The 26324-nt window shown below is 46.8% G+C and overlaps 3 protein-coding genes across 11 annotated transcripts; 2 read left to right on the top strand and 1 right to left on the bottom strand.

Annotated features, from left to right (window-relative positions):
- The first annotated feature begins 580 nt into the window (after positions 1-580).
- Positions 581-11864, top strand: LOC130522949 (integrin beta-3-like). 2 transcript variants are annotated; one of them, XM_057027863.1, is made up of 15 exons: positions 584-1237; positions 1520-1605; positions 2338-2542; positions 2611-2863; positions 3557-3719; positions 3831-3992; positions 4066-4161; positions 4796-4885; positions 5296-5430; positions 6424-6865; positions 8587-8809; positions 8872-8972; positions 9361-9480; positions 10576-10742; positions 11216-11864. In XM_057027863.1, exons 1-15 carry the CDS (start codon positions 1168-1170, stop codon positions 11282-11284), a joined length of 2382 nt encoding a protein of 793 aa, XP_056883843.1. In that variant the 5' UTR covers positions 584-1167; the 3' UTR covers positions 11285-11864. The 2 variants fall into 2 exon arrangements, with proteins under 2 accessions (XP_056883852.1, XP_056883843.1); XM_057027872.1 differs by lacking the exons at positions 9361-9480; positions 10576-10742; positions 11216-11864 and adding an exon at positions 9134-9290 and having other exon boundaries at positions 581-1237.
- A 527-nt stretch (positions 11865-12391) lies between these two features.
- On the top strand, positions 12392-19971 carry LOC130522963 (serine/threonine-protein kinase tousled-like 2). Of its 5 annotated transcripts, XM_057027897.1 has the most exons (22): positions 12392-12649; positions 13198-13242; positions 14261-14355; positions 14939-15010; positions 15088-15160; positions 15342-15379; positions 15465-15557; positions 15742-15849; positions 15968-16060; positions 16456-16566; positions 16644-16780; positions 16861-17013; positions 17224-17290; positions 17394-17491; positions 17569-17650; positions 17737-17828; positions 17899-17988; positions 18065-18234; positions 18368-18506; positions 18616-18727; positions 18810-18917; positions 19000-19971. In XM_057027897.1, the coding sequence occupies exons 3-22, from the start codon at positions 14263-14265 to the stop codon at positions 19168-19170; spliced, it is 2100 nt and encodes a 699-aa protein (XP_056883877.1). In that variant the 5' UTR covers positions 12392-12649; positions 13198-13242; positions 14261-14262; the 3' UTR covers positions 19171-19971. The 5 variants fall into 5 exon arrangements, with proteins under 5 accessions (XP_056883877.1, XP_056883882.1, XP_056883862.1 ...); XM_057027902.1 differs by lacking the exon at positions 13198-13242; XM_057027882.1 differs by lacking the exon at positions 12392-12649 and having other exon boundaries at positions 12705-13242.
- Positions 19972-20004: 33 nt separating this feature from the next.
- On the bottom strand, positions 20005-23378 carry becn1 (beclin 1, autophagy related). Of its 4 annotated transcripts, none has more exons than XM_057027947.1 (12): positions 23110-23378; positions 22914-23045; positions 22770-22834; positions 22544-22602; positions 22363-22453; positions 22144-22284; positions 21740-21930; positions 21418-21564; positions 21158-21307; positions 21009-21069; positions 20764-20906; positions 20005-20696 (listed from the first exon to the last, which is right to left on the bottom strand). In XM_057027947.1, the coding sequence occupies exons 2-12, from the start codon at positions 23038-23040 to the stop codon at positions 20528-20530; spliced, it is 1344 nt and encodes a 447-aa protein (XP_056883927.1). In that variant the 5' UTR covers positions 23041-23045; positions 23110-23378; the 3' UTR covers positions 20005-20527. The 4 variants fall into 4 exon arrangements, with proteins under 4 accessions (XP_056883927.1, XP_056883920.1, XP_056883914.1 ...); XM_057027940.1 differs by having other exon boundaries at positions 23121-23378; XM_057027934.1 differs by having other exon boundaries at positions 23228-23378.
- Between the last annotated feature and the right edge of the window lie 2946 nt (positions 23379-26324).

Genomic DNA, 26324 nt, shown 5'->3' with positions numbered 1-26324 from the left:
TTACACTGCCGTATTTACTCTCTCCATAACATTTCATCATTGGATTTCCTCTTTATATATAATGTTTTTTTGGGGTTTTTCAATAAAGGTTGTGCCAGGAGTCTTTAGAGCATGACTACTGCCATCAAGTTTCATATATGAAAAAACAAAAGAATAACTGTACACCAGTCATAAAAATATACTTGAGCAGGATGTGGTTTGTCTGCATGGCTGCCGTCATCTGTCAATTGTCCGAACAACTGTGTGTCTTGTGTTGTGGGTTAGTATAACTTGATAAGAATATGGATTTATATGTGTCAAACTACAGCTGGATGTAATGGGATATCCTGATAATTGTCATTTTGTACTTGCACATAGTAACTGCTTTTATTTATTTCACTAAGTTTATCATTTAAATCGTGTATGTCTATTTGAAATATTTGACTAACTCTCTCTCTCTCTCTCTCTCTCTCTCTCTCTCTCTCTCTCTCACACACACACACACACACACACACACACACACACACACACACACACACACACACACACCGTTTTGGGAAAAAAATGTTTCCAGTTCTTTCTGTCAGTGATGCTTTTGTCCACAAGAGGGCGCTGTATACCAATGGAAATCGAGGTTGCCTTACATGGAGATTATAATTAATTATTGATGTATTGTTTGTCCAATAAAGGCAATTTACACCAATTAATTCAATCTATTGGAGTTGTAACAGCCGTCTGTCGATATTTTGCCAAATATTTAATTTACTGAATTTACAACTTTCCCTGAGGGAATCATCCCAAGGGATCAATAAAGTCTAGTCTAAGTCTAGTTTAAGTCTAAATGAAAACTTTTACATTTTGTGAGTGATGGATAATTTTAAATAACAGTTTCTATCCAGTTACCTGCCCAATCACATTGTATATTCCCTGTAAGAGCACAGACTTTAGTTTAGGTTCAGGAAGCCACAGTCTCAGACCGGCCCCGCCGCACCGCGCATGCTGCCCTCCCACATTTAACGGTGCCATAATGAGTTCTGTGAATTGCGAAGTCAGAGGGTGGCCTTAAAACATGCACCTCTACTTGTTGAGTTGCGTCGGCTGGAGATGAAGACAGCTTCCTCCTCTGCAGTTGTTCTGTGCTAGTGCTGATTCGGACCAGAGCTCATCGGCAGGCGCAGCCCGCACCGGATGGGCGCCCCACCAGCGCGCAGGATGTTCATTTGGTTTTTTATCTTCAGCCAAATGATGGCAGTTTGTCGTAAGTTCGTCTTTGCTTCTGTTTTATTTTTGTTTCATTAAAATAAATTAAAATCAATTTTCAAAAAGAACCTTTCTTGCAGCAATTCTAATGTCGGGTTTCAACAAGATTTCCCCCCTTCTTATAAGAGTTTTAACCATTAGGGACGCATCAGGAAGTATCATGTAAAAATTAAAACTTTATTAATAGAATTATGATAGAAGCAGTGGAGTTTACCAGTCTTTTCCATACAAGGTGAAATTTATCACTCTTCTAGATAAGTAACACTGGTGTTGGTTCCAGGTTCCAACGTGTGCACCACCAGAGGAGCCAGCACATGCAAGGAGTGTCTGGCTGTGCACCCCAGCTGTGCCTGGTGCTTGCAGGAGGTGGGTCTCGTCCTTCTCTGCTTCAGAATGGACCCTTAGACGAAATGCTAAATGGACTGTCTTTATAGTGCACTTTATGTACCACACACTGATGACAGAAGATCCAGTCAGGATTTGTAGTCATTCAGGAGCTCTGGGAGGTGTTTTGGTATTTTTTGCTGACGGTTTGCTGGGGTCTGGGATCAAACTGTGTCACCAAACTGATTGTGTGTGTGTGTGTGTGCCTGCGTGTGGGTGTTTGTGTGTGGATGGTTGTTGTTTAGTAGGCCCTGCATGAAAGACAATGTGTGGATGCCTGTGGGAGAAAAATGTTTAGTGTGAGACTCTTTGGAAGATGTTCACAAACATACAATCCAACCGTTGCAGCCAAGCTTGTGACTGTGCGGTTGTTTCTCCTTCAACCTAATAAACCTTCGCTGATTTTACTAAATCATTGCTGTCTTCGGGTCAACATCAAAGTGTTCCCACGATGAGTCAATTTTGAGCAGTTTATTGCTTCTTTTCATGTAGAGAGAGCCTGGAGGACCCACCAGAGAGGGTCCTGATGGGATCTTGTGTTAAGATTTGTCATCTTTAGTCCATGTGAGAAAGATTTCTTCAATGAAAATGCCAACTGCACGTCAATGCACAGGAAATTCCTGCGTTGCGATATGGATGCAGCTACTGCATGCGTGTCAGGTCCCCACAAAACATCTCTCTTTTCTGGATGAAATGTCCTCTCTCTGCTTTCAGGACTTTGGCCTGGGTGTTGCCAGCTCCCCCCGCTGTGATCTGAAGCGTAACCTGGTGGCAGCGGGCTGCACGCCATCAGCTGTGGAGTCTCCCACTAGCAAGCTGCAGGTCATGGAAGACAGGCCCCTGAGCAACAAGGCAACCGTGGCAACACAAGACATCACTCAGATCAAGCCACAGAGACTCCACATCAACCTCAGGCCAGGTGGGTTTGCTCACCTGTCGCCTGGTGTTTGGGTCCTGTGTATTTAATCTCTGCATCCCATCACCTAGATGACGCCAAACGGTTCACCGTCAAGGTGCGTCAGGTGGAGGACTATCCTGTGGACCTCTACTACCTCATGGATCTCTCCTACTCCATGAACGATGACCTCTTCCGCCTGAGGTCACTGGGCAAAGGCCTGGCTGAGGCAATGAACCGCACCACCAGCAACCTCCGCATGGGCTTTGGGGCGTTTGTGGACAAACCGCTCTCACCTTACATGTACATCTCCCCCAAAGAGGCTGTGAAGAACCCCTGCTACAGGTACCGCAGAGGTGATATTATGGCCTGTTAGAGTGTCCAGCCGCTCGCCATATCGGAGAAAACGCCGGCTACTTCATGAGTCCACTGCTTCATTGATAATTTAATCTACACGTGTGAGTCTCAAATGAATGTGGAGGAACAGTCTGAGTCCATCAGACGGCCATCTGTCTGGAAAGGTGTGGCCTCCTCATCCCTTCCAAGCTTGGAAAGAAAATATGTGCAAAGTCTTAGTCACACTGTATGACAAGAGCTGAAGGGTCAGTCTCATTTCATTGCTTCCTTATCCAAATCTCAGCTCAGGCCAGAAGTCCCAGTAATGGAAACTCAGTTCTAGTGGCTGCAGTCTCACGACGTTTTTACATTCCCGAAGCTTGATAGCAGCGCCCGTGTGTGTCTGCGTGTGAAGTAACTCTGTTAAGCCGATGAAGTCATTTCTGTGAGAGCACGTTTAAACACAGTGTTCAGCAGTAAAAATACAGGCGGGATCAGTGTCGCCGCACTTGTTAAAAGCTTATGGTGTCTTCTCCAGCTCGGTCAGCTGCTCTGTATCAGACACAGGTTAAGCTGCCTCGCGTGAGTAAGAGTGTCCCCAAGGATCCCAAACTTTCGAGGTCTTGTTTCCCCGCCCGTTTTGGAAACTTCTCAGTGTCATTCATGAGTTTTATAATTGTTCTTTTTTCACTTCACTGACAGCATTAACATGACCTGCCTGCCCCAGTTTGGCTACAAACATGTTCTGACTCTGACGGAGGAGGTGAGCCGCTTCACAGAGGAGGTGAAGAAGCAGATGGTGTCCAGGAACAGAGACGCCCCGGAGGGAGGCTTTGACGCCATCATCCAGGCTGCTGTGTGCAAGGTGGGGCGACCCTACAGGCGGGCGCACATGTGCAAACTCTTACACATGCTGCCTGTTTCACTGTGAAATAAAAGTCCTTCTCACACACGCACACACACGCACCCACACTAGAAGAAGATAGGTTGGCGTCCCGGTGCATCCCACCTCTTGATCTTCACCTCGGATGCCAAAACTCACGTCGCATTAGACGGTCGTCTGGCAGGGATCGTGCAGCCAAACGATGGGAAATGCCACCTGAACGCTGAGAACATGTACAGCATGTCTACAACAATGGTAAGTGTGCACGTTCTGCGTAGCTGTGACGGATGGAGAGACACGAACCACACCCTCTGCTCCGGCCCCACAGGATTACCCATCTCTGGCTCTGATCACAGAGAAGATGTCGGAGAACAACATCAACCTCATCTTCGCCGTGACCAACCCCGTGGTCCCTTTATACCAGGTGGGGACTTTTACAGGACAAGTTCTGTCCAGAAAAGTGGATGAAGCAGGGATGAGACAGTTCTTAATCGCCTCATGGAGTTGGTTTGAGTTGATTGTTTATGGGCAACGTTTTTTCTTACACTAAACAACATTTCTCATAAACAGGGCAGCAGCATTGGAACATTTGGTCGGCATTTAAATAGAGTAAAGTGTGAGTCACCACATGTGTGTTTGGCCACTTTGATACTAATCTAATTTATCAAACCAACATTTAAAGGAACTGAGTTTGCAAAACTCAATATTGCAGTGACTAAAACTGAATATGATACACATAAATGTGTGTTCTTTCTATATTACCCTATGAATTAGTTTTTGTTTAGTCAGTTATGCTTCTTTTACTCAGCAGGTATAACCCAGTGTCTTCTGCAGTTGTATTTTTATTTTTTGTTTTGTTTTCATTACTTTGACAGCATTTAAAGGAGGTGGGGGGCAGAGTGAGCATTTCATAAAAGCTGCATGAATAACTGACTTAAAATAACTCGCCACCGATTCTGATGATTCACACTTGTTTGCCTGTTGACAAAGCAAGCAGTTTAATACTTGTTATCTTGGACTATTTGACACTGTAGCTTGTGTGATGTGTGTGTCTGCAGAACTACAGTGAGCTGATTCCTGGCACCACTGTTGGAACCCTCAACAATGATTCAGGAAATGTTATTCAGCTCATACTGCAGGCCTATGCTGTAAGTGTTACACACACGCACACACACACACACGGATACATGCTGCAGGCAGGGGGATGACATGTGTTTTGCTGACACACACCCACAATGTCTAAATCCTAAGTGTAGTTGAGCCAAAGCCTTCAGCTCTGATGCTGACCAAGACCTGCTGGCTCTGTGTGCTTGTTTACTACTTTCAGCTTTGGCGCTACATGTTTGTAAAACTGTTCCCGTACGCCCCTACAACATCGTTCAGTTATAGCTTTGGACGTAATTGAGGATTACGTCATGTAAATAAGCTGGAAACGATTTGAACTAATGTCATGCTGCAAAACGAGGAGCCGCGCTGTAGTCGCAGCCCCTCCTTTGATTCGCTTCGCTGACCTGAGCCAAGCATTCGCTTCGACAACTAAACTCACTGTTGTTGCCAGAAAATTCGCTCCAAGGTGGAGCTGGAGCTCCAGGGTGTCCCGGACGGGCTGTCGCTGTCCTTCAACGCCACCTGTCTGAACGGTGAGCTCATCCCTGGCCTCAGGTCCTGCTCTGGCCTGAAGATTGGAGACACGGTGAGTCCCTTCCCGCATCACTTCCTGCGTTTGGTGTGCTCATTTCTTTTTTCTTATGACCCTGTGGGGGTTTTGTACATGCCCCCGCCACATTAATGAGCGGCCCCCTCAGAGGGCAGACGCTATCGTTTTTCTGTGATGATTCATGTTTTCACAACTGGGCAAGGCTGCCTATGAAATGTTTAAAGAAAAAAGAAAGAAAATAAAGCCAATTCTTGCGCAACATGCAGGACGTGTGTTTAAGCGTGTCATACTGTTCATTCATGCAGCATTGAAGAACTATTTTTTTATACTTATTGTCTTGGCAGTAGGAGTCGTTCTCCACTCCCTTCATGTTATTTACCCTGTTTTACCCACAGTGTAAAAATGGCATAAAACAACTGGATCAGCACATCGCGTTCTTGCATTAGTGTTCCTCTTCCACTCCAAGTTTAGAGTAGACTCACCAGCCTGAAGTCTCCCCTCTTTCCTTTTTGTTGCAGTTCCTCATTATCGTGGCCTCTTTGGCTCTCTTTCCTACTATTTCCTCACACCAGGTGACATTTTTTGGCCTCCGCGCATTTCTTTCTGTCTGCCTCAGCTGCTCTCGGGCTTTCGTTGCCATATATGGTGGTTTCTCCAGATGTTGTTAAGGCCCGTTTTTGGACAATAACCAGATTTCGATGTAATGTTGAATGAACCTGACCAAGATCATGTTTTGAATATGAGGTAACGAGGGTGGAATGTAATGACATTCATTTACTCGGTGATTGTACTTAAGTGCAACTTTGAGCTGCTTGTGTTGGAGTTCTATAATTTCCCTGGTGCTTTTAAACCTCATCAAATATAGATAAATAAATAAATACTGTATGTTTTCACCTCTCTGTTACCTTCGGTCCTCCTGCTACTTTAGCCAGAGTATTTTTGAACCATCAGGGAACCATCTACCGTAAGTGTGTGTTAGATCATCTTCACTGGCTCATCCCAGAAGTTTGCTTCCTTCCTGTTCTTCAGGTTTCTTTTACCGTGGAGGCCCGGGCTCGAGGTTGCCCCAAAGAAAAGAAGAAAACATTCTTCATCAAACCGGTGGGCTTCAAGGACACGCTCTCCATCACTGTCACCTTTGAGTGCGACTGCAAGTGTCAGGCCAAAGCCCAGCCCAGTAGCCCCAAATGCAACCACGGCAACGGCACCTATGAGTGTGGCATCTGCATGTGCCACCCCGGCCGCTTGGGGCCGCACTGCGAGTGCGCCGAGGGCGATTACGACCCCACCGAGCAGGACAGCTGCAGCGGGCCCACCGGCTCTGGAGGACGGGGGTCCATCTGCAGCGGCCGCGGCGACTGCGTGTGTGGCCAGTGTGTGTGCCACAGCAGCGACTTTGGAAAAGTCTGGGGGAAGCTTTGCGAGTGCGACGATTTCAACTGCCTGCACTACAAGGGGGAACTGTGCTCAGGTAGGAGCTCGAAATAAGGGAAAGGCTCAAAGTTCCGACGCGCAAACACCGTTGAATGTGGTTAAATGGAGATGCTGAGTGTGTGTCTGGGTCAAAGCCTCTCGGCTGTCATGGCTGACGTACAACCACTTCATCAGGGAAGGATTATATACAGTAACCACACTCCCATCGGCTCAGATCATGGACATTTCACAATAAGTTTGTGTATTTGTGTGCATGTGTTAGCTGTAGATGTTTGAGGAAGCTTCTCTCTTGTGATGGACATCTCCTCTAAACATGCGTAAAGAGTGTGTGATCTTTATATTTATATCTCTGGTTTTTATATTTAAAGAGACATGTCAAAAGAGACACGCCATCGGGTGAGACACCTAAAGATGAAAGCTGGTTTTAATCGTCTCCTGGCAGTGGTCCATTAAAGAATATTTAATTTGGAATATTTAATCAATTTAACTTCTTGGAATTACATTTGTAATGGTCCTTGTGGTAAATTTCTTCTGGTGGTAGTTGAGATGTGCTGATGAAGGATCAATACACAGGCTTCAGACACTACAGTCCTGTCTTTTTTAAGGTTGAGCTAGGTTGACTTGTACGTGGGGTATCTTTGACTGGGAAACTCCCAGACTGGGAGTTTCCAACCTTCGTGTTATCTTGGTTTCATCGCTACACAAACAGTAAGACAGTGACTTGTGTCCACTGCGAACCCTGATTAGACAATCAGTTCTGAAATCAGAGATTACTACGAGATCGATTTAACTTTAACGCTCAGCCCCGGTGCGGTCTCTCCTCTTCTGTTCTCCCACCCCTCCCCCCTTTCCTAAAACTCTCAATGTTTTGCTACATTCCCCAAAGGCCATAGATTAAGAAGAAAATACCTCTCCGCTTAAGCAATGGTGGGGACTGTGGAGTAATGAGGCTAAAAATAGACCAGCGTTTGGTCAGAAAAGGTCCCAGTAGGAGAGAAACAATTTCTGAGTGTCGCGACGTTGTCTAGGGACGTGTATTTGTTCGTATCTGAGGATCAAAGTCGTCTCTTGTGTGCCTACAGGATCCATAATTAAAAGCCGGAGGTGCTGTGGTGGAGTGCGGTCGGTCCTTCATCCAGTCAGCCCGTTCCCGGCAGCGCCCTGACCTGTTGTTTATCTGGACATTGTTTTGCAGTGATAAGCCACAATTTCTTCTGCGCCATCACTCTCTTATTGGAGAACACGGCGACATAAATAACAACAGAAACGATGAGCACGACTCACACAAGCACGCTGAATCATGCGGGCAAAAAAAAGTAGCGGCCACAGACACCACAGGGCACACAATGGAGGTCTGCAACAGTCAAAACATGACTGGCTGCTCCTGCTTTCCTGTGTTTATGCGTAACGGCTCAAGCACAACAATCGCTTTTTCAAATTGAGAAATTACTTTTATTGAGAAAAGATGGCAGGTTTTTCTCAAAGGAGCAAGAGAGTAAAGCTCACGAGTATCAGCTAGCTGTTCACTTGTCTTGTGTTTTCCAAATGTAACTGCATCAGTGGCATCTGAACTCAGGTAAATCTGCTTTGTCATTAGAGGCCACCGGTGCGGATCAGATCCGAATTCGTGTCACGTTTTCCCTCTAAAACTCCCGCCACACCCATGTTTGTCAGAGTTCCCCGCGGTCATGTGGACTCGGGTTCATCACCAGATGTTGAAACGCTATTTTGGGCTGAGCGTCGCTCCTTCTCTCCCAGGCCACGGCGTCTGCAACTGCGGCTTCTGCCAGTGCGCCCCCGACTGGCAGGGCGAGAACTGCAACTGCTCCAGGCGCACCGACACCTGCATGTCCAGCATGGGCCTGCTGTGCAGCGGGAGGGGCCAGTGTGTGTGTGGGGCCTGCGAGTGCACGCAGCCGGGGGCCTACGGGGCCACGTGTGACAAGTGTCCCACCTGCCCCGATGCCTGTACCATGAAGAAGTGAGACAAGACACATTTTACACTGAAAACGTGCTGGTTTGATTGTGTGTTTTCGCTGCCAGAGAGTGTGTGGAGTGTAAACACTTCAAGAGGGGGAAGCTGTTCCAGGACAACACCTGCTCTCGAATCTGCAAGGACGAGATCGTGCTCGTCGATGAACTGGGTGAGACCGGCGGCCGCAGCCGCGACCTTCCTCTCTCAGTTCAATACAGGATGCTCTGAACATAACATGTTGTAGCTGGAATCTCACCTGCACCCTCATCCCACAAGCTACAACCGTTCAATTCTGGTGGAAGTACAGGTGGTTTCCATATTTAATTCCAGTCAGAACCCTGTTTCTGAGGGATTTGGGCCGTCCTAGGTGAAGCTCAGCGAGTCGCTGCTTCTCTCCTCGCCTCTTTCCTCTATTTAAACAGAAAAGGTGCAAATTCAGACTGTAAACAATATTATCAAATGCTTTAAATCATATGTAACATTTTCTTAATGGACCAGTGGACAATTGTTCATTTTTTACTCATCGATTTTTTTTGTGTGTGTTGTTCCCCCAACAGGATCCGATGTTACAAACGCCGTCAACTGCTCTTACAAGGACGAGGACGACTGCGTGGAGCGTTTCCAATACTATGAGGAAGCCAGCGGCAAATCGATCCTCTACGTCGTCAAAGAACCAGGCAAGAGAAACAAACACACGTAGCCTCTCTCAGCTTTTGGGACTTCTGAAGGGAAACTTCCAAGGACTAAAGGAGTCTGGTGACGGCCACATGGGTCGGGGTCGTCCGAACTGACAAGATAGCATCCAAGGGTGTGTGTGTGTGTGTGTGTTTCGTGGCCATGTTCAAGTTGTCACTTCCCTACTACGCTCCTTTCATCTGCTCGTTAAGCAGCCAGATAGAAAAAAGCGTGGAGCGGTAAAAGAGGCTTTAATGACCCCCAGTGCCCGCAGAGAAAGTCCCTCCTTTCATGAATGTGTGTGTTTAATTTAGGCACAAGTGGGAAGCAGAGAGGTGCACCAACATTTACCTTGAACACCAGGCGCCCCGCGGTGCCCAAGAGGGTCATAAAAACCCGCCCGGGCTCGCTTGGAACACGCTGACTCGGCTTGTTCTCCACGGAGAAAAAGAAAATAAGAAACATTGGGCGCTGCTGAGAGGAGGAAACGAGACGAAGGAGAAGAGAAGGAATGAGAAACAATGTCGCACAAATAAGAGCAGACCGGTTTGTTCGCCTGGCGTGACGAGGCGAGGGCAGGAGATGAAAGACACCTGGAGAACACGGGAGGGCTTTGATCTCAGCCATAAAGGTTCACCTCAGTTGCCCCGGGCGGCCCAGAGCTACCAGCCACATATGTAGGAACCACGGAAATACGCACGCAACCATGTAGAGGAACTTTACATTCAGCTGGTAAACAAGCTGTTTCAGCTGAGTTGAACTCCGACTTGATCTTCTTTTAACTTTTTATAAGTGCTAATGCATAAAAGCTAAAATCTTGTTCCTTGTTCACGCATCCTCACCACTAGATGGCGCTAAATCCCACAGACTGGGCTCTCAAAAACGAGGATTGACCCCAGGAAGCATATTATTAAGGCAATAATTCATGAAAAGCTCGACTGAGATTGATGCTCTGAACAAACACTCCAGCTCCGGCCTCCCTGGCTTCTGCCTCTTTTTACGCCCCATTTAACCCCCGTGATGGCGAACCTTTAAATCTGGAAACTCCTGATCTTTGACTACATGAAGCTGAGTCACTCCTTCCTCTTTCCATCTAGACTGCCCCAAGGGGCCCGATATTTTGGTGGTGCTCCTGTCGGTGGCGGGGGCCATCTTGTTCCTCGGGTTAGCTGCCCTGCTGATCTGGAAACTGCTCATCACCATCCACGACAGGCGGGAGTTCGCCAAATTTGAGGAAGAGCGCGCTCGTGCTAAGTGGGACACGGTCAGTGGTGCTTTTATAGCTGTCATAGTTACGAGTGTAAAAGGTGCCCAGATGTATCATCTGTTATTGTGAGCAATTAGTCTGGTCATACCAAGTAAGGAACACACACACACACACACACACACACACACACACACACACACACACACACACACACAGAGGCCCACACACAAGCAGTCTCTTACTTTTGTTTTCTGAAGATTTGTTGTGTTGTTTGTGTGTTGTGCTCTTACTTCAGAGGAAAGGCAGCTAATGGGAGTTTTTTACTGGGAACCAGGGACCAGACTAGACCCTACAGACCCTCACAAAAGTCTGATCAAACGTGTGGAAATCCACAAAAAAAAACACTAACTTTGTGTGTGTGTGTGTGTGTGTGTGTGTGTGTGTGTGTGTGTGTGTGTGTGTGTGTGTGTGTGTGTGTGTGTGTGTGTGTGGTGTGTGTGTGTGTGTGTGTGTGTGTGTGTTTCTACCAGGGACACAATCCTCTGTACAAAGAAGTCACGTCCACCTTCACGAACATCACGTTCAGAGGAAAAGACTGACGCTCCTGCAGGCGTGGATGATCCGGGGACGATCCGGGGACGATCCGGGGACGATCCGGGGCCCTTCGCTCTCCTTTGTGAGGAGCCACCAAATCACGTGCAGACCTCTACTGTCAGCCAAGTTCTAATATTTGTAAATACGTAGGAATTATTGTGAGGGTGTGTGTGGTCAGAACTCTACCGTTAAATGAGATCCAGATTTGTATGAGTGACGATGGACCGTTGAGCCGTGCAGATGATCCACATCCACGCCAGAACTACGAGTGTCTGGGACAATATGCATACAGAATAAGTCTGTGTCGCATCTATTTTCAGATGGTTTTCAATTTTAAAATGAACTGTAATACTTTAAAAAAACAACCATATGTCATAGAACCATAAACAGAATAATAGAAATAATAACAAAGAAGTAAACTGCATGTTTTGGATTGAAGTTCAGTTTTGTCAGTATTTTATCATAAAATGCCTTAGGTTTCCTTCTTTGAATTAGGTGAACTGTGCTATAAAATCATGTGTTCAAATAGCATTTTTGAATATGCGAGCGGCTTTGTGACAATAAAAACTTTAATGCGTAAAGGACGATATTTGCATTTGACTAGTATTTCCTCTCGTTTTAAAACCTGTTCGACAGGACAGAAGGGACCTGTTTGAATCATTTCGTCGCGTCGGTTCATGCAATTAGATGAAGCCGGCGCGTTGCTGTTCTGCAGTAATCAGGGATGGAAAGATGTTTCGTGCAACTGTCCAACAGGATTAAATCAATGAGTAACGGCGCAGCGCCCCCTGGCGTCCGCCTGCTGCACGCGCGTGGTCGCGAACGCGGGGGGCCCCAACCTGCAGGGGCCGGTTGTGCTGCAGCCCCTCAAGTCCAAGACTGGACATTCTAAGTGGCCTTGACTTGGGTTTTTAAATACTTAACATGTTTTCGACCATGTGGTGAGTGAGCAGCGTGCGGCCACGGCGCGCGCGGCGCTTCCAACGTGGAAAGAGAGAGTTTCATTCCGAGTTTGCGCAGCTGGTTCCGGCCAGGACAGCAAAGAAAACAAAGCAACAATCATCTACAGAATGTACAGAATTATTAAAGTGTGAGGGGGTCGTTTGATGTGAATCAGCAGCGGCCAGAAGTCATGAGGCAGGGCGCCACAAATATTTGTGCTTTAGCCCGGAGAGACGCGATCTTCTTCACGGGTGATATAACAAATGTCCAGAGATCGCGGCTGGGCCACAAATGCGCGTCACGCCGCATGATTTGCTTTACAGCACTGGTGGAAATTTCCGAGCAAATTTGACGTGGATTGAAATCCCACGCAAAGGGCTGGGGGATCTACTGGGGCCCGGCCAGTTCACCCACCACCACCAGTGCAGGTAACGCCTTCGGAACCGCAAAGATGTCCGTTTCCAGGTGACTCCAAACACCGGAGCCTTCGTGATTCACTTAAACAAGCGCATAGACAAACATCCCATAAACCGCCGTTCCCTGGAGCCCCGTGCGGCCTTGCTGTAGGGGGCAATAATCTTTTATTAAGAGCCAAACAATGGACACCATGAGGGGGGCTGACCTCCTCCACTCGGTGTAAACGTTACATCGCTCGATAATGACAACAGAAAGATCCAGTGAAGCAGAGATGTGACAACATTCGCAAAGAGGCTCCAGAGCATTGACAGCTCCTGATCTGCCCGTTCGGGGGGAGGGGGGCAACAAGACGGACAAGGAAACCCCGAGGATCAGGGCCTCCTGTCCGGATGACACCAGCAGGCCCAAGTCGTACCGTTATCTTTAGCTAGCATTAGCTATGCTAACAAACGTCTTCCCCGGATTCGGAATAATTGTAAATGGATAATTTAATTTGCACTATTTTATTGTCTGTGTTTTTGACACCCCTCCCCTCCCCCGCTTTCGGATGGACGGACAGCATCGCTTCTGTGACTGAATAACACGCCAGTGTAGAGTTCTCCAGGTGAGACTTGTACGTGAGCTAGTACGGAACGTTAGCCTGCTAGATAACCTAAGGTTAGCTAATAGATGATGTCTAATACAGCTGCCTTTTGAGGCGTCCGGTACCTGATCGTAACGCTGGTTGAACTCATGCGGTGAAGTGCTTAACGTGTTTTGATGGCTTTTTTTTTTGTTTTTAAAAACGGGCAAAATTGTTGGTGCGCGACATGTAGCATTAGCCAATAGTTAACATTGGGTAGTTAGCATTAGCCTAGCCTGGCTGCTTTCAAAACATTCTCTCAGTATAAATATTGTTCCCAAGTCTCATTAAGTAAACTTAAGGCGATCTGCTCTTAAATAAAAGGGAGTTAATTGCACATCGTTGATGTCAACACGGGGTTATGCGTCGTCCGTATTGCTTTGGAGGAAAAAGGAGAAACTCCAGACAACCTCGCCAAAGTATAACAGTTATTTTGATTCATTTTGTCAAACGGTCATAAATTGTCCCGAATTCACTGGGTCGAATAGGAAAAGTCCCCTTTTTGGCATCAATGTGCGCAGAAATCGCCTGTAAGAAGATAGATTGATTGATTGGAGGATTATGTGACGTCCTTCAGACTTCCATACAGTGATAACGGAATTATTCCCCAATCTCAACCTTAGAATTCCTATTTTTCCATGAATTCATCATACAGCTTTGCAATTAAACCTAAAACAATCAACATTAGTATCCCACCAGTGTGTGTATATATTTCCAAATGTATTTCTATTCAGATAAAACCTGTATTTGCTCTCAATCATCACATATTAAATGGCCATCTTTGATTATAGCACATTATTCTTGCCAGCTCAGATTATGAGAAACGACAGTCGACCATGTTGTCAACTCTGCTCCGTACTCTTCAGATTGGATTTCAGCTTGCACACATCCAAAATAAGGTCCAGGAAAATGCCGGACGAACTGCAACCACTGTAGTCACTAAAGGTTACAGCCCAGAGAGTTCCTGGTTCACAGCCCGTGTGTGTGTCTCTGCTTCCAGACATGATGGAAGGACTCCACAGTCGGGCTCTGAGCCTGGACCCACGCAGGCAGGAACTGCTTGAGGCGCGCTTCACCGGAGCTGGTGTGACCAAGGTGGGGATCCTCACAACTGCCAGGTCACCTGTGCAGCCGCTCAACTTAAGCTGAACCGCGCCGGTGGGGGACTTGAATGTTCAGTCTGCCGTAAGTGCACGTGCAGAAAAGCTGCTCGTGCAGGCAAACGCCCCCCGTGTGAGTGACACTCGGGCTCGTCCCTGTTTCCAGGGTCGTGATGCCCCTAACTGCCCCTCGGTTCTCCAACTTAAACAACGCCAGCTCTGTTTTGGTGGACGTGGGAGCTGCCAGCAGCTCTTTGTATCAGCACAGAATAGTGTGGTGGCGGTGAAATGGCCCCCGCTGTTTAACTGGGTGTCACCGCCACGGCGTCCATTGGACAAAATGGCAACCCTGGGGGGGGGGGGGGGGGGGGGGGGTAGAGGGAACGGTGATCTATTTTAGAGACTGTTCTTGCTACATGGATGATCTTGAGCAGAACTCTAGCAGGCCTTTACCAGCATCACTGTCCTGCTCCACTTACCCTCGTGTGTGTGTGTGTGTGTGTGTGTGTGTGTGTGTGTGTGTGTGTGTGTGTGTTGTAACATAGAAACCTGGCTCATATAGATCTTGTGTTTTCTAGAGTTCAGCCAACAGCGAATCATCCAACAAGTCACTGTGCAGCACAGGATCGCTGAGTGACAAAGAGGTGGAGGTGGGTTGGGGGAGATTTGTGGGTCATGACCTGAAATGGGGGGACGAGGACATTTAAAACGCGTCTTTGTCCAACAGATGGCAGAGAAGAAGACCGGCGTCCAGAGGAGCAGGAAGAGAAAAGGTGACACGTGTGACAGCAATAGTCAGGGTGAGTGTGGCGGAACGCTCCCAAACGCTCGCCGCCGTCAGTCGCTGCATTTTGTCCACGTCTCGTGCGCGTCTCTGTCTTTTGTCCTCTGCCTGCTCCTGGCGTCCCCGGTGATCGGCCCGAGTTCCACGTTCACGTGTGTCTGACGCTTCAGCTGGTTTTATTTTTCCTTTCCTTGCAGGAAAGGGGAGAGGACACAAAATCAATGATTATTATGAGGTGAGTCCCAACAACAACAGCAACAGTAAACACCTCTTTTCATTTAGTTCATGTGGAGTCTTCCTCTTCATATCCTTGTGTCCAGTTTGCTGGTAGCAGTGGCTCTGGCACCAGTCCTGCCCGGGGTATTCCCATGCTGGTCCACTCGTCTCCACAGCATTCCCTGTCCAATCCTCTGGTAAGTGACCAGTCCTCCCAGTACGGCTCTGCTTTTCCTCTAGCTTCTCTCGGCATCAGTGTTTTGACCAAGGCCGCGTGTGCGGGGTTGTTAGTGGGCTGAGACGCTGGACTGGAGACATGGCAGCGTCATTGTCCTCCCTTGTCTGTCTCACATCGTCCTGCTGTGTCTGTCTTGAATGCAGTTTCAGCTCAGCAGCCCTTCGTCCACAGGCTCGGCCCAAACGGACTCCTCATCCTGCGGCTCTGTGAAGACGGTCCCGGCCCAGCCCTGCTTACACAAAGCCATCCAGGTAAGTGGCCGGAGGTGTGGACGGCGTCTCTGGTCGCTCCACACCCACACATGCGTGTGGTAGCTGTGATGTCCCAGTGGTGGGACGTGTGGTTGACGGTGGGTGTCTCTCCGTCCAGACCGAGCTGACCTTGCTCAAACTGACTGCGCTGGAGAGGGATAAGAACTCTGACCTGGAGAAAAAGGAGGGCAGGATTGATGACCTTCTGAGGGTAAGACGATGAAATCATACAAATCCGTCCGTCTTCTAATAACCTCACTGGTTTGCTCGGATGTTTTCGGGAATTTAAACAGGAAACCCCTGGTTTTAGCCTTGACATGCTAGGCTAACCTTTTATGATGTACAGTATCTCTGTCATCATCGCAGGGCCCTATGTGAGCATATGGGCTGGGTGCCTTGCTCAAGGGTACCTTGGCAGTGCTCTGAAGGTGTCCTGGCACCTCCCCTCCCCGCTATCCTCCATGGTTTGGGGCTTGAACCCAGAACCCTCAGCCCAGTCCCCTGCAGACTGAGCAGCTACCGTCATGAATATTATGTTAATTAGCATTTTCCCACATGTCCCCTGGTTGTACAGCAGCGGCGCTAAACCGTTGCTTTTGTTGTCAGGCCAACTGTGACCTGAGGCGACAGGTGGACGAGCAGCAGAAGATGCTGGAGCGATACAAGGAGCGGCTCCACAAGTGCGTGACCATGAGCAAGAAGCTTCTCATCGAGAAGGTGGGTCTTAGAAGCACCCAGTAGTTGTGATCTACATTTACGTCTCGGCTGTTTGCTACTTCCGATCTCTCCTTTAGGCCAAGCAGGAGAAAATGGCGTGCAGGGACAAGAGCATGCAGGACCGCCTTCGTCTGGGCCACTTCACCACCGTGCGGCACGGAGCTTCCTTCACCGAGCAGTGGACGGACGGATACGCCTTCCAGAACCTTATAAAGTCAGGGCTCGAACGAAGCCAAAGCCAGGTTCCACGGTTGCCCTCGGTGACCGGAGCGCCGTCATTCTGTCTTTCCGCAGGCAGCAGGAGCGAGTCAGCTCGCAGAGGGAGGATATGGAGAGGCAGAGGAAGCTGCTGGGGAAGAGGAAGCCGGCATCCTTGGCTCCGACACCTCCACCCAGCACGGAACAGAACAAGCGAAAGAGCAGGAGCACCAGCCAGGAGAATGAGGCGTAAGAGGGCATCAATGACATCACTTCACCATGTTTTATCCAAGGAAACGTGGGTCTCTGAGCCGAGGCTGCCTCTGGGGCAGTTGGGGGGCGATTAACGGGGTGAAAATCCCCAGACTGGCAGCTCATTTCTGTTGGCGTGCACGTCTTGCTGTAGCGTCCCGGCGTGAGTGGCCACAGCCTTTCAGCTCCTGCTACTTTCCTTTGCAGCTTGTCATTGGCGCAGTATCACGAGCAGGAGGAGATTTTCAAACTGCGAATCATTCATCTGAAAAAGGTACCTGTTGTTAGCTTACATCAAGATTTTGAGACTTCTTTGTGAGTAAAGTCAGCGTTCGGCAGGGGCTCAGAAAACCCAGACTGGCTTCTTGTTTTTGCAGGAAGAAGCAGAGATCCAGGCAGAACTGGAGCAACTGGAGCGGATTAGAAACTTGCACATTCGGGAATTGAAGAGGATCCATAACGAGGATAATTCTCAGTGTGTATCGCATCCACGTAGCTTGTCACGAATCCCTGAAAAGACCAGCTGATGTTTAAAACCATCTTCCCCTGCAGATTTAAAGACCACCCCACCCTGAATGAGCGCTACTTGCTATTACATTTGCTCGGAAGGGGAGGCTTTAGTGAGGTTTTTAAGGTAAATAAATATGTAAACAGCATCCGAGGGCACTTGTTTGGCACAGCGTTGTCCATCCTCGTTGACGGGTCGTTTCCCTTTTGCAGGCTTTTGATTTAACAGAGCAAAGGTATGTGGCCATTAAAATCCACCAGCTCAACAAGAACTGGAAGGAGGAGAAGAAACAGAACTACCACAAGTGAGTCTGGACCCGCTGATGAGAAAATAGGATCCAAAGGTTTCCATAAACGGCTCCTGTGTTTTTCCAGACACGCCTGCAGGGAATACAGAATCCATAAAGAGCTCGATCATCCCAGAATAGTCAAACTCTATGACTACTTCTCGCTCGACACAGACTCGTAAGTGAACTGTGGGAGGGACCTGTTGTTTGGTCTCGCTGATGAATCACCGTTCTGTGGCGTTGGTCGCTGGCAGGTTCTGCACAGTGCTGGAGTACTGCGACGGCAACGACCTGGACTTCTACCTGAAGCAGAATAAGCTGATGACGGAGAAGGAAGGCCGCTCTATTGTCATGCAGATCGTCAACGCTCTCAAGTACCTCAACCAGATCCACCCGCCCATCATCCACTATGACCTCAAGCCTGGTACTCTTACTTTTTAGGCTTTTGGGGTCTTTTTTTGGGCTGTTTGTGGTTGGGAAAAGGAACGTGTGCGTCTGCAGTTGAGAAAGATGCTCGTTCCTAAAGGTTTATCTTCTGTTTACTGCTCTGGTTTTAGGCAACATCTTGTTGGTCAACGGGACAGCCTGTGGGGAAATTAGGATCACCGACTTTGGGCTGTCAAAGATCATGGATGATGACAGCTACAGCTCGGCAGACGGGATGGATCTGACCTCACAGGGGGCAGGAACCTATTGGTAACGTCATTCTTCAAAGACAGCCACGCCATTTGAGCCCAACTCTGGAAACTTCCCAAAAAAAAAGTACAGAATCCTGTTTCAGTTTGGTATTGTGCTCAAACCGCAGGTACTTGCCTCCTGAGTGCTTCGTGATGGGTAAAGACCCCCCCAAAATATCCAACAAAGTGGATGTTTGGTCAGTCGGCGTCATCTTTTATCAGTGTTTATATGGACGCAAGGTGACCACTGCATTCTTTTCTCTAAACCGGGGCCTGTTGTTGGTCTAGACTCTAACGTTCAGGTGTTTTTGTCCATTTTCAGCCTTTTGGTCACAACCTGTCGCAGCAGGACATCCTTCAAGAAAACACCATTTTAAAAGCCACTGAGGTGCACTTTCCACCCAAACCCACAGTCACCACTGATGCAAAGGTGTGTTTTCGTGAGACCGCAGATATTCCCTGCAGACATTCTTGGATGTTTTGACGAGTTCGCCCTGTCCTCCCTGTCACAGGCCTTTATTCGCCGATGCCTGGCCTATCGCAAGGAAGACCGCTTGGATGTGCTGCAGCTGGCCAGCGACCCCTTCCTCATGCCCCATATTCGAAAGGCTCTGGGCAACAGTGCGCCCCTGGCGCCTGCCCTTCCCTCCACATCCAGCTGCCACAGCAGCACCTCCATCTGAGACTTGATGAGCGGAACTGGAAGGCAAAGGTCCTCCACAGGGAGGAGTTCCACTACTGATGAAAATCACCTTCGCTCTTCTGAACGGGAAAGAGCGCCATGGGCTGCACCGATTATCAGAGTGTGAATTGAAACCAAAATGCCAGGGCGTGAGCGGTGCACGTGTCCACGTGTCCACGTGCACCACCCCTGTGAAAACGAGGGCCGTTGTCTGGCTGTGGGCTGTGGAACCCAAAGATTCGCCCATATGCATGCACTAAGGTGAAAACCTGGGGCTAGTTTCAGGGGGCTTTTCTACACGGTTAAACCAATAAAATTGCACAAATGCCAGGCTGGGAAGTTCACCATGCGTGGAATATTGCCTGCCTGGGACGTTGGAAGGTTTACAAGAAGCATTAATGAAATTTCTTTGTGTTTTGCTCCAAATGTATCTATTAAAATATTTTTCAGAGTTAGTCAATTTCACAAAAGAACCCTTTTAAATGTGTGAACCAGAGACTTGTAGGGAGGGCTTTCACTAGTTCCGAGGATGACCAAAGCCAGAGGCCTGCCTGGTGGACGAGGCAATATCGGAGGTTCGGAAATGACAGAGCTGGTTCAGAACATAGAAGCTACCTATTTTACATATTTTACTGGAGAACTGGAAATCAGCCTATTACTGTATTTGAATTAAGTCCATATTTTTCCATGAATTTTACCCTCTTTTGTTAAACTTATGGGGGGGAGGGGTGACTGTGTGATTGTGGTGAGATTGAAGATTCAACAGAAATAATTATGAAACCATTAAAAATGTTTTGTTTAACTGTGGTGCGAGTCTGTTCAAACCCAAGCACAGTTGTTCTTGTGGCACAAACGTCCTCTGATGCTTTATTAGGGGGATTTGAGCAGACAGTAACAAGTTAGTGATTACCAGGATACATGTGATGCCCTTTTTATTACCAGTAGTGGATGTTTAATCAGTGGAATATGACTTGAACATCAGCAAACAAATTCAAATGTGTCTGAAGCAGTTTCACTGTGGGTTTGCTTAAAAATGTAACATTTTATCGTAATGACTTTACGTACAGACAAACACTGACATCCACCTACTGGAAACTGGGCTGTGCTGTGCGTCCAACAGACTAAAGAAGAATTTTTTAACTACATTGAAGAGTGTCGAAGTAAAATTAGTATTTGTGATAAAACTGTGTGAGTAGTAGTTATTCTACTTTCAGAGTCGCCTTTGTAACCACCTTTCTTGAGGATCGATATGAGTCCTGTGCCGTTAGTACTAAAAATCCCAAAATGATCCAAATAGTTCTTTTGATCTCTATATTCATGTGAAACCTAATTGAAATGGCCAGGAGGAGTCTGCCAGCCTATCTGTTGTAGAACTGCGAAGTGACCCAGGCCAGTCCCCACTTCAGGTTAGTGAGCATGAACTTGAGCGCTTTGGTCCACTGCTCCTCCGAGTTGAACTGGGTTTTGATGGAGTACGAGCCGCCGCTGCCGCCGGTGTCCTCGATCTTCCCTTTCTCCACATCCATCCTGATGTTGGAAACAACGGTCAGGTTCCTTACATCTGCATGCCTCCGACTGAACAAGTGGAAATCACCTGTACGGGAGGCAGAATCCAGTGTCTCCTTTCTCCACCTCCTCTTTGAACTGCTGGACACAGTCCAGAAAAGCCACCATGGCGTGGTCGAATTTATTGTCCCAGAAGAACCTCAAGCCTCCTGAACAGTACAGAGGCAGTTCCTGAATGAAAAACAGTTACATGTTAGGAGAAACTTTAAAAAAGGCAGAATTTTTGGACAATAGGTAATATAATAATAAATATAATAGGAATTCATTGCATACCTTTGACTTATCTGTCAGTGACTCCAAGTATGAGTGGTTTCCATATGGAACAAGACGATATCTGGAAAGTAAAGAGCCATGCTTTGAACAAAAGTACATTTATCCAAGCACTGTGCGTGAGTAATAGTAAACCTAACATGGGTAGGAACCTTTTGAAGCGCAGCCCCATCTTATTGGCCAGAGCGTGCAGTAGCAGCACCGTCTGGCCCCAGGCTGCATTGATCTCGTTCCACTCCACGGGGACGCTGGGGAGTCGACCCAGGCGGAAGTTGTTGATTGTGCCAAACTGGCCACTGTGCCTATAAGAACAATGTGAGCCAGTCCATAAACACTGGTTCTGTGTCTTACCGGGGAAGGTGATTAACTAGGGCATGCACAGCTTAACACGGTTGTGTGTATGTGTGTGTACCAGATGTGAAAAGTGGCATTAAAGACATTGGTCTTTTTTAAACGATCCAGCTGAATCTGGCAGTAGCGCATCTGGTTGTCGACACTCTTCAGCTCGTCGTCCAGCTCCAGCTGCTGCCGTTTGAACTCGCTGTACTCTTTCTGATACCTTCCAGGGCAAATCAGTGAAACCAGACGGTTAGTTGCTGCACAATAATCCAAATAATGATCAGACCTTTTTATAGGTGACTTTCAAAACAACCAAGGACACCATAGAAAAAAAAAGTGGGAAAAACAAGTAGAAATACATGATCCAACCAGCAGCCGTTTACAGGGTCACTCACTGGAGCTCCTCTGTGTCGAGCTGTTGGGAGTGGACCCTGCACTGGGCCAGGTCGTCGGCCACAGCAGCCCTCTGCTCCTCCACCGTCTCCAGTTCCTCCACCAGCGCTGCCTCCTCCTCCTTCAGCTGCTGCAGCTCCGCCAGCAGGGTTTCCTCGTCCTCCACCTGCAGATTTGACAGCAGCTCCAGACACTGCCTGAAAATATATGGAAAACTATATGTTGCTGACTGCAGAAACTAGGCAGACATCTGCAATCTACACCGAAAACAGATCAGCTTTTAAAGTAGCCACAAGGCCCGAGTGTGAGTCTGTGTGTGTGTGTGTGTGTGTGTGACAGGAAGTGAGAGAGACAGATCTCTAGTATCTTCAACTGAACGCCAGCAGAGAGATGAATTAAAATGGACTTGCTTGTAATTCTGGCATTCGTTCTCTGTGATATTGAGCTGTGTGTCGAGGTGGTCCAGCAGTGTGTCGGTACACTCCTCACAGAGTGGGTGGTCCACGTCTGTCTGGCCTGACATGATGTCAAACAGGTCACTGGTGACCTTAATGAAAATGATTCACATTAAAAATCCTCCCTCGCTTCAGTGGTCTCAGTTTCAAGACACGAGAAAGCTGATTACCTTCAGCCTACGACTGAGATGTTCCATGTTGCCACAATCAGATGCTTCTCCAATCAGCGTGAAGCTGTTGGCGCTCTCCGTTGACATCATGCTGAAGACAAACAATCAGCAGGTCTGCCTCACACACTGTAGCCATATGCAACAAGCATCCCATTCTATTTATGAATGTAAAACACTTTACCGTGCTGGTGGGATATACTTTCTTGACACGCCATCTTGTTTGTTTTCTACAAATGCCTCCTGGAAGGATTATTTAACTGTTAGACATATACAGCTAACTAATTTATTTATTTTTCTAAATTGTGAGCTACACATGGCTGTGTTTATTGGAGTGACTTCTCTGGATTTGGCATTATCTTTAGCTGAACTCAGATTTCTGAACGCTAAGTCTGCTGCGGTGCTCCCACCTCTGGTGCCGTCTCCCCCTCGGAGCTCTCCGCCTGTTTACTCGGTGTCACTGTGACTAACGGTGCTAAGGAGAGACGTGGGAGACATTATGGGACAGAAATGGACGCAGGATCTCTACAGATATAAAGGGTTTCTATACTAACCTGTAAGTTCATGGACTGTGAAGCGGTCGAGGACATTAAAGGACGTGTCCAGCTTGAGCGGCTGACAGCATCGCTGACACACGAAGCTGACCTGCATGGTTGTGCTCGATGATTTGGACACCTCCATCGTAACTACAACAGGACATGCGCTGACGTCAAATACAACCTTTAGATAGTCCTCTTTAATATCACTTACGCACTATTTACCAGCCAAAGAACTCAAATGTCTATCATGGTTCCAAACTAGCTGGTTAGGAAGCTAACCTAGCTAGCTAGTCTGTAGGGCATATTACGCTTTAAATAGGTCAACTCACGGTTATTCGTGAAAATATGAGATTATTTAGCAGAATTCATGCATCCCGTGGTAAGAAATCAACTCTATGATCTTAGGTATGACTGTAGCATTTTACACAACGGATGGTTTTGTCTTTCCACTTCCCTATTGTTGTTTACGGCGGATGTGACGTCAGGTACAATGCCAAGTCACGTGGAGTGGAGCGTTCGCTCAATTATTATTATTATTATTATTATAAATTACACGATCATAAATGAGCTAAAGAAACTGGATTTTTTGTATGTCACTTAATGCACACTAAAATCTCTTTTCAATCGTAATAAACTTTTAACGTAATTGTTACAACCATGTGACGTGTCATGTGATCTTAAAGAAATTAAAATTAAAAATGTGGGTTCAGGAGAGATTTTAGGGTTTTGGAGGCACCACAGTGCGTACTGTCCGATTCAGCTCTTCACCACGACACTCGTTTACCGCTTTCGATTTACAGTTGTAATCCGACACTCCCCCTCCCCCTTTTTAATAATTCTAGGATTAAATTCAATGATGTCGGCTATAATTAAAGGTTAAAAAAAGTTTTCTTTTTGGATCATGTTGTGTTCCTGTTATGTGTGGTGTGCTCCGATTCTGCCACACTTTGTTATGGCATATATTGCACCATTATTTATTTTTTTGTAAATGTTTCGTTTGCATTTAACTGTGTGTCTGTTTTGACTGCTTGCATCACTGAAAAAATATCTTTGGGCTCGAGTGACAGATTAAACTTTGACAGATTCAATTGTTTTAACAGCTAATCCTTGCAGGGCTTTATCTTGTAGATGGAGCATAATGGAAGTCACCAGTACAAGCGATGCGAGAGTGTCCTCTGCTGGACAAAACTCAAACCCAGAACAATCCAAAGCAGTTGTGTATGCGAGGGTGACCGGCTTTGAATGTAAAAGCTTGTGTGTCACTTTCTGAAAAGAAGACTTTGTTTTAGAACCTGTGTGGCACGAAGAATTCAGGACATTTTAAAATATGAATTTTTAAAAAAGTCTATTCAGGTGTCATTGATGGAAAACTTAAATGTCTTTTTTTATTTAAGGTGTTTAAGAAGACCTCGGACTCGTCTCTGGAATAGATGCAGACACTTCTGCTGTCAGCATGAGTTAAAGAAATATTGTGCACATACTGTGCTGTGCTGATGTGGATGTAGCTGGCTGGGTAGGGTCCCTGAAGGATGGAGGTCAGGGAATGTGATAGATGAGAACTGTGTACTAAGCTGTTGCCATACCGTTGACTGCTGTGGTGCTGGGGAGGGTCCCCGGAGGAGACATTGTGTTGTCCCTGAAGGCGCTGCCCAGAGGTCTGTGTGTGTGTGTGTGTGTGTGTGTGTGTGTGTGTGTGTGTTGTGTGTGTGTGTGTGTGTGTGTGTGTGTGTGTGTGGTGTGTGTGTGTGTGTGTGTGGACATGATAGACGTGTGTTTTAATTTGTGGGCATAAATAAAACTGGTAAATACTGATGTACATTTACTGATCAATCAATCAATCGATCAATCAATCAGTTCAACATCCTTCAATTTAAAAAACATGCTACTTCAATCTAATGATCTTGTATGGTGTATTAATGATAATTTAGGAATTTTATTTGACTATGTCATGATCAAAACACAAATCCAGTAATCTGACTGGCTGACTAGGTTAGAATGGTTTCCCCCTTTTTATGTCTAAAGCAAACATTCAAATGCATTCACATGCACATGTGTGTGTCCACATGCTCTCGCACAAGCACGCACACACACACACACACACACACACACACACACACACACCACACACACACATATACACACGAACTTTCCACAGGTATGCAGTTGTGTTAAGAGAAACCTGACCTACCTGAAGGATTGAAACTACACCTAGACTATTTGTTAACCCCTTAATAGTCAGTGTGGGAAACAACTACTGAGTCCTATTCACATACCTGTGGTGGATGGATGGCTACCTATAATGGGAGGACACACAGTCTGACTAAGGCTGTTCTATATTAGGAAGAAAATGTGCTGTGAGGAAGAAGTGAGGAATAATTGTTGAGGGTTTTATTTTATTTTTTTTTGCTGTATTTTCCCACACTTATCTCAGAGATATTCGAGGTCCAAGGTCAGATAATCTGTTCAAAACATAATTTCTGTTAGTGGAGAAAATTGGAACATTGTACTTGAATTAGGAAACTCTGATCCTTACCTTGAAGCTCTGAAAATACACTTTCAGAGACACTGAAGACACTTTCAAGCTCCTGCCTTGAACAACAATGAGGCATAAACAGCACACACTTAAATATCAATTTGCGTCCCAGCTAGATGACAGATCAATAGATAGCACAGTTTGCTGTATCATTGTGACTAAGGCGCATTAATGGAGAATGTTATGTATTGAAGGTCAATAGAACGTGTGTGACGAGCGCCGCGGACTGACACAACACTGCTTGTGAAAGTCTGCTTTGATGTGAAAGATTGAGCATTGAACTCTGATCTTAGGGCAAACTTGGCCCGCAGTGCTGTCTCGCTCCTGGGTTGCATGGTTACCCCATAAAAAACAAACACGCTTTGATCCTTATCTGTGTTCCATATAACAATAACGCCTGATCACATAGCAGGAAGATATTATCATTAAAGAACTACAAATAATCAACTCAGTCAAGTCAATGGGATTTTGCTGCTTCTCTACAAAACATTTTTTTTTAACTAAACATATATTATACATATTGCTATTTTGTATGTTTTTCTGTTATCCCAATAACATTTCTGTGAGATCTGTTTTATTTATGATCGTAACCAGATTTACTATTTCATGTACTATCAGCAGCCTAGAGGAGGAGGCGCATATACGGCACAGTTCAATCAGGACCTTCCCTCTCACTATCAACCAGTACTGAGACGTTACTTAGAGGTTCCTGGAGGTGAATAACTGTGCTGAAAGTCACACATGTATTGTCCTTCCTACATCTGGACAGAGGAAGAAAAAGCAAATCTGCCTTTGACCAGTGTAGCTCCACATCCAGCAGATTCTCTCCACAACACTTTTGTCCTGACCTGGACTCAGAAAGGGGTAAGGCTATAGCCTAGGCTATAGGCTAT

The sequence above is a fragment of the Takifugu flavidus genome, chromosome 1 (genome assembly GCF_003711565.1).
Source record: "Takifugu flavidus isolate HTHZ2018 chromosome 1, ASM371156v2, whole genome shotgun sequence".
NCBI lineage: Eukaryota > Metazoa > Chordata > Actinopteri > Tetraodontiformes > Tetraodontidae > Takifugu > Takifugu flavidus.
Note: the sequence above shows the minus strand (reverse complement) of the source record. Positions and strands in the feature narration are given on the sequence as shown.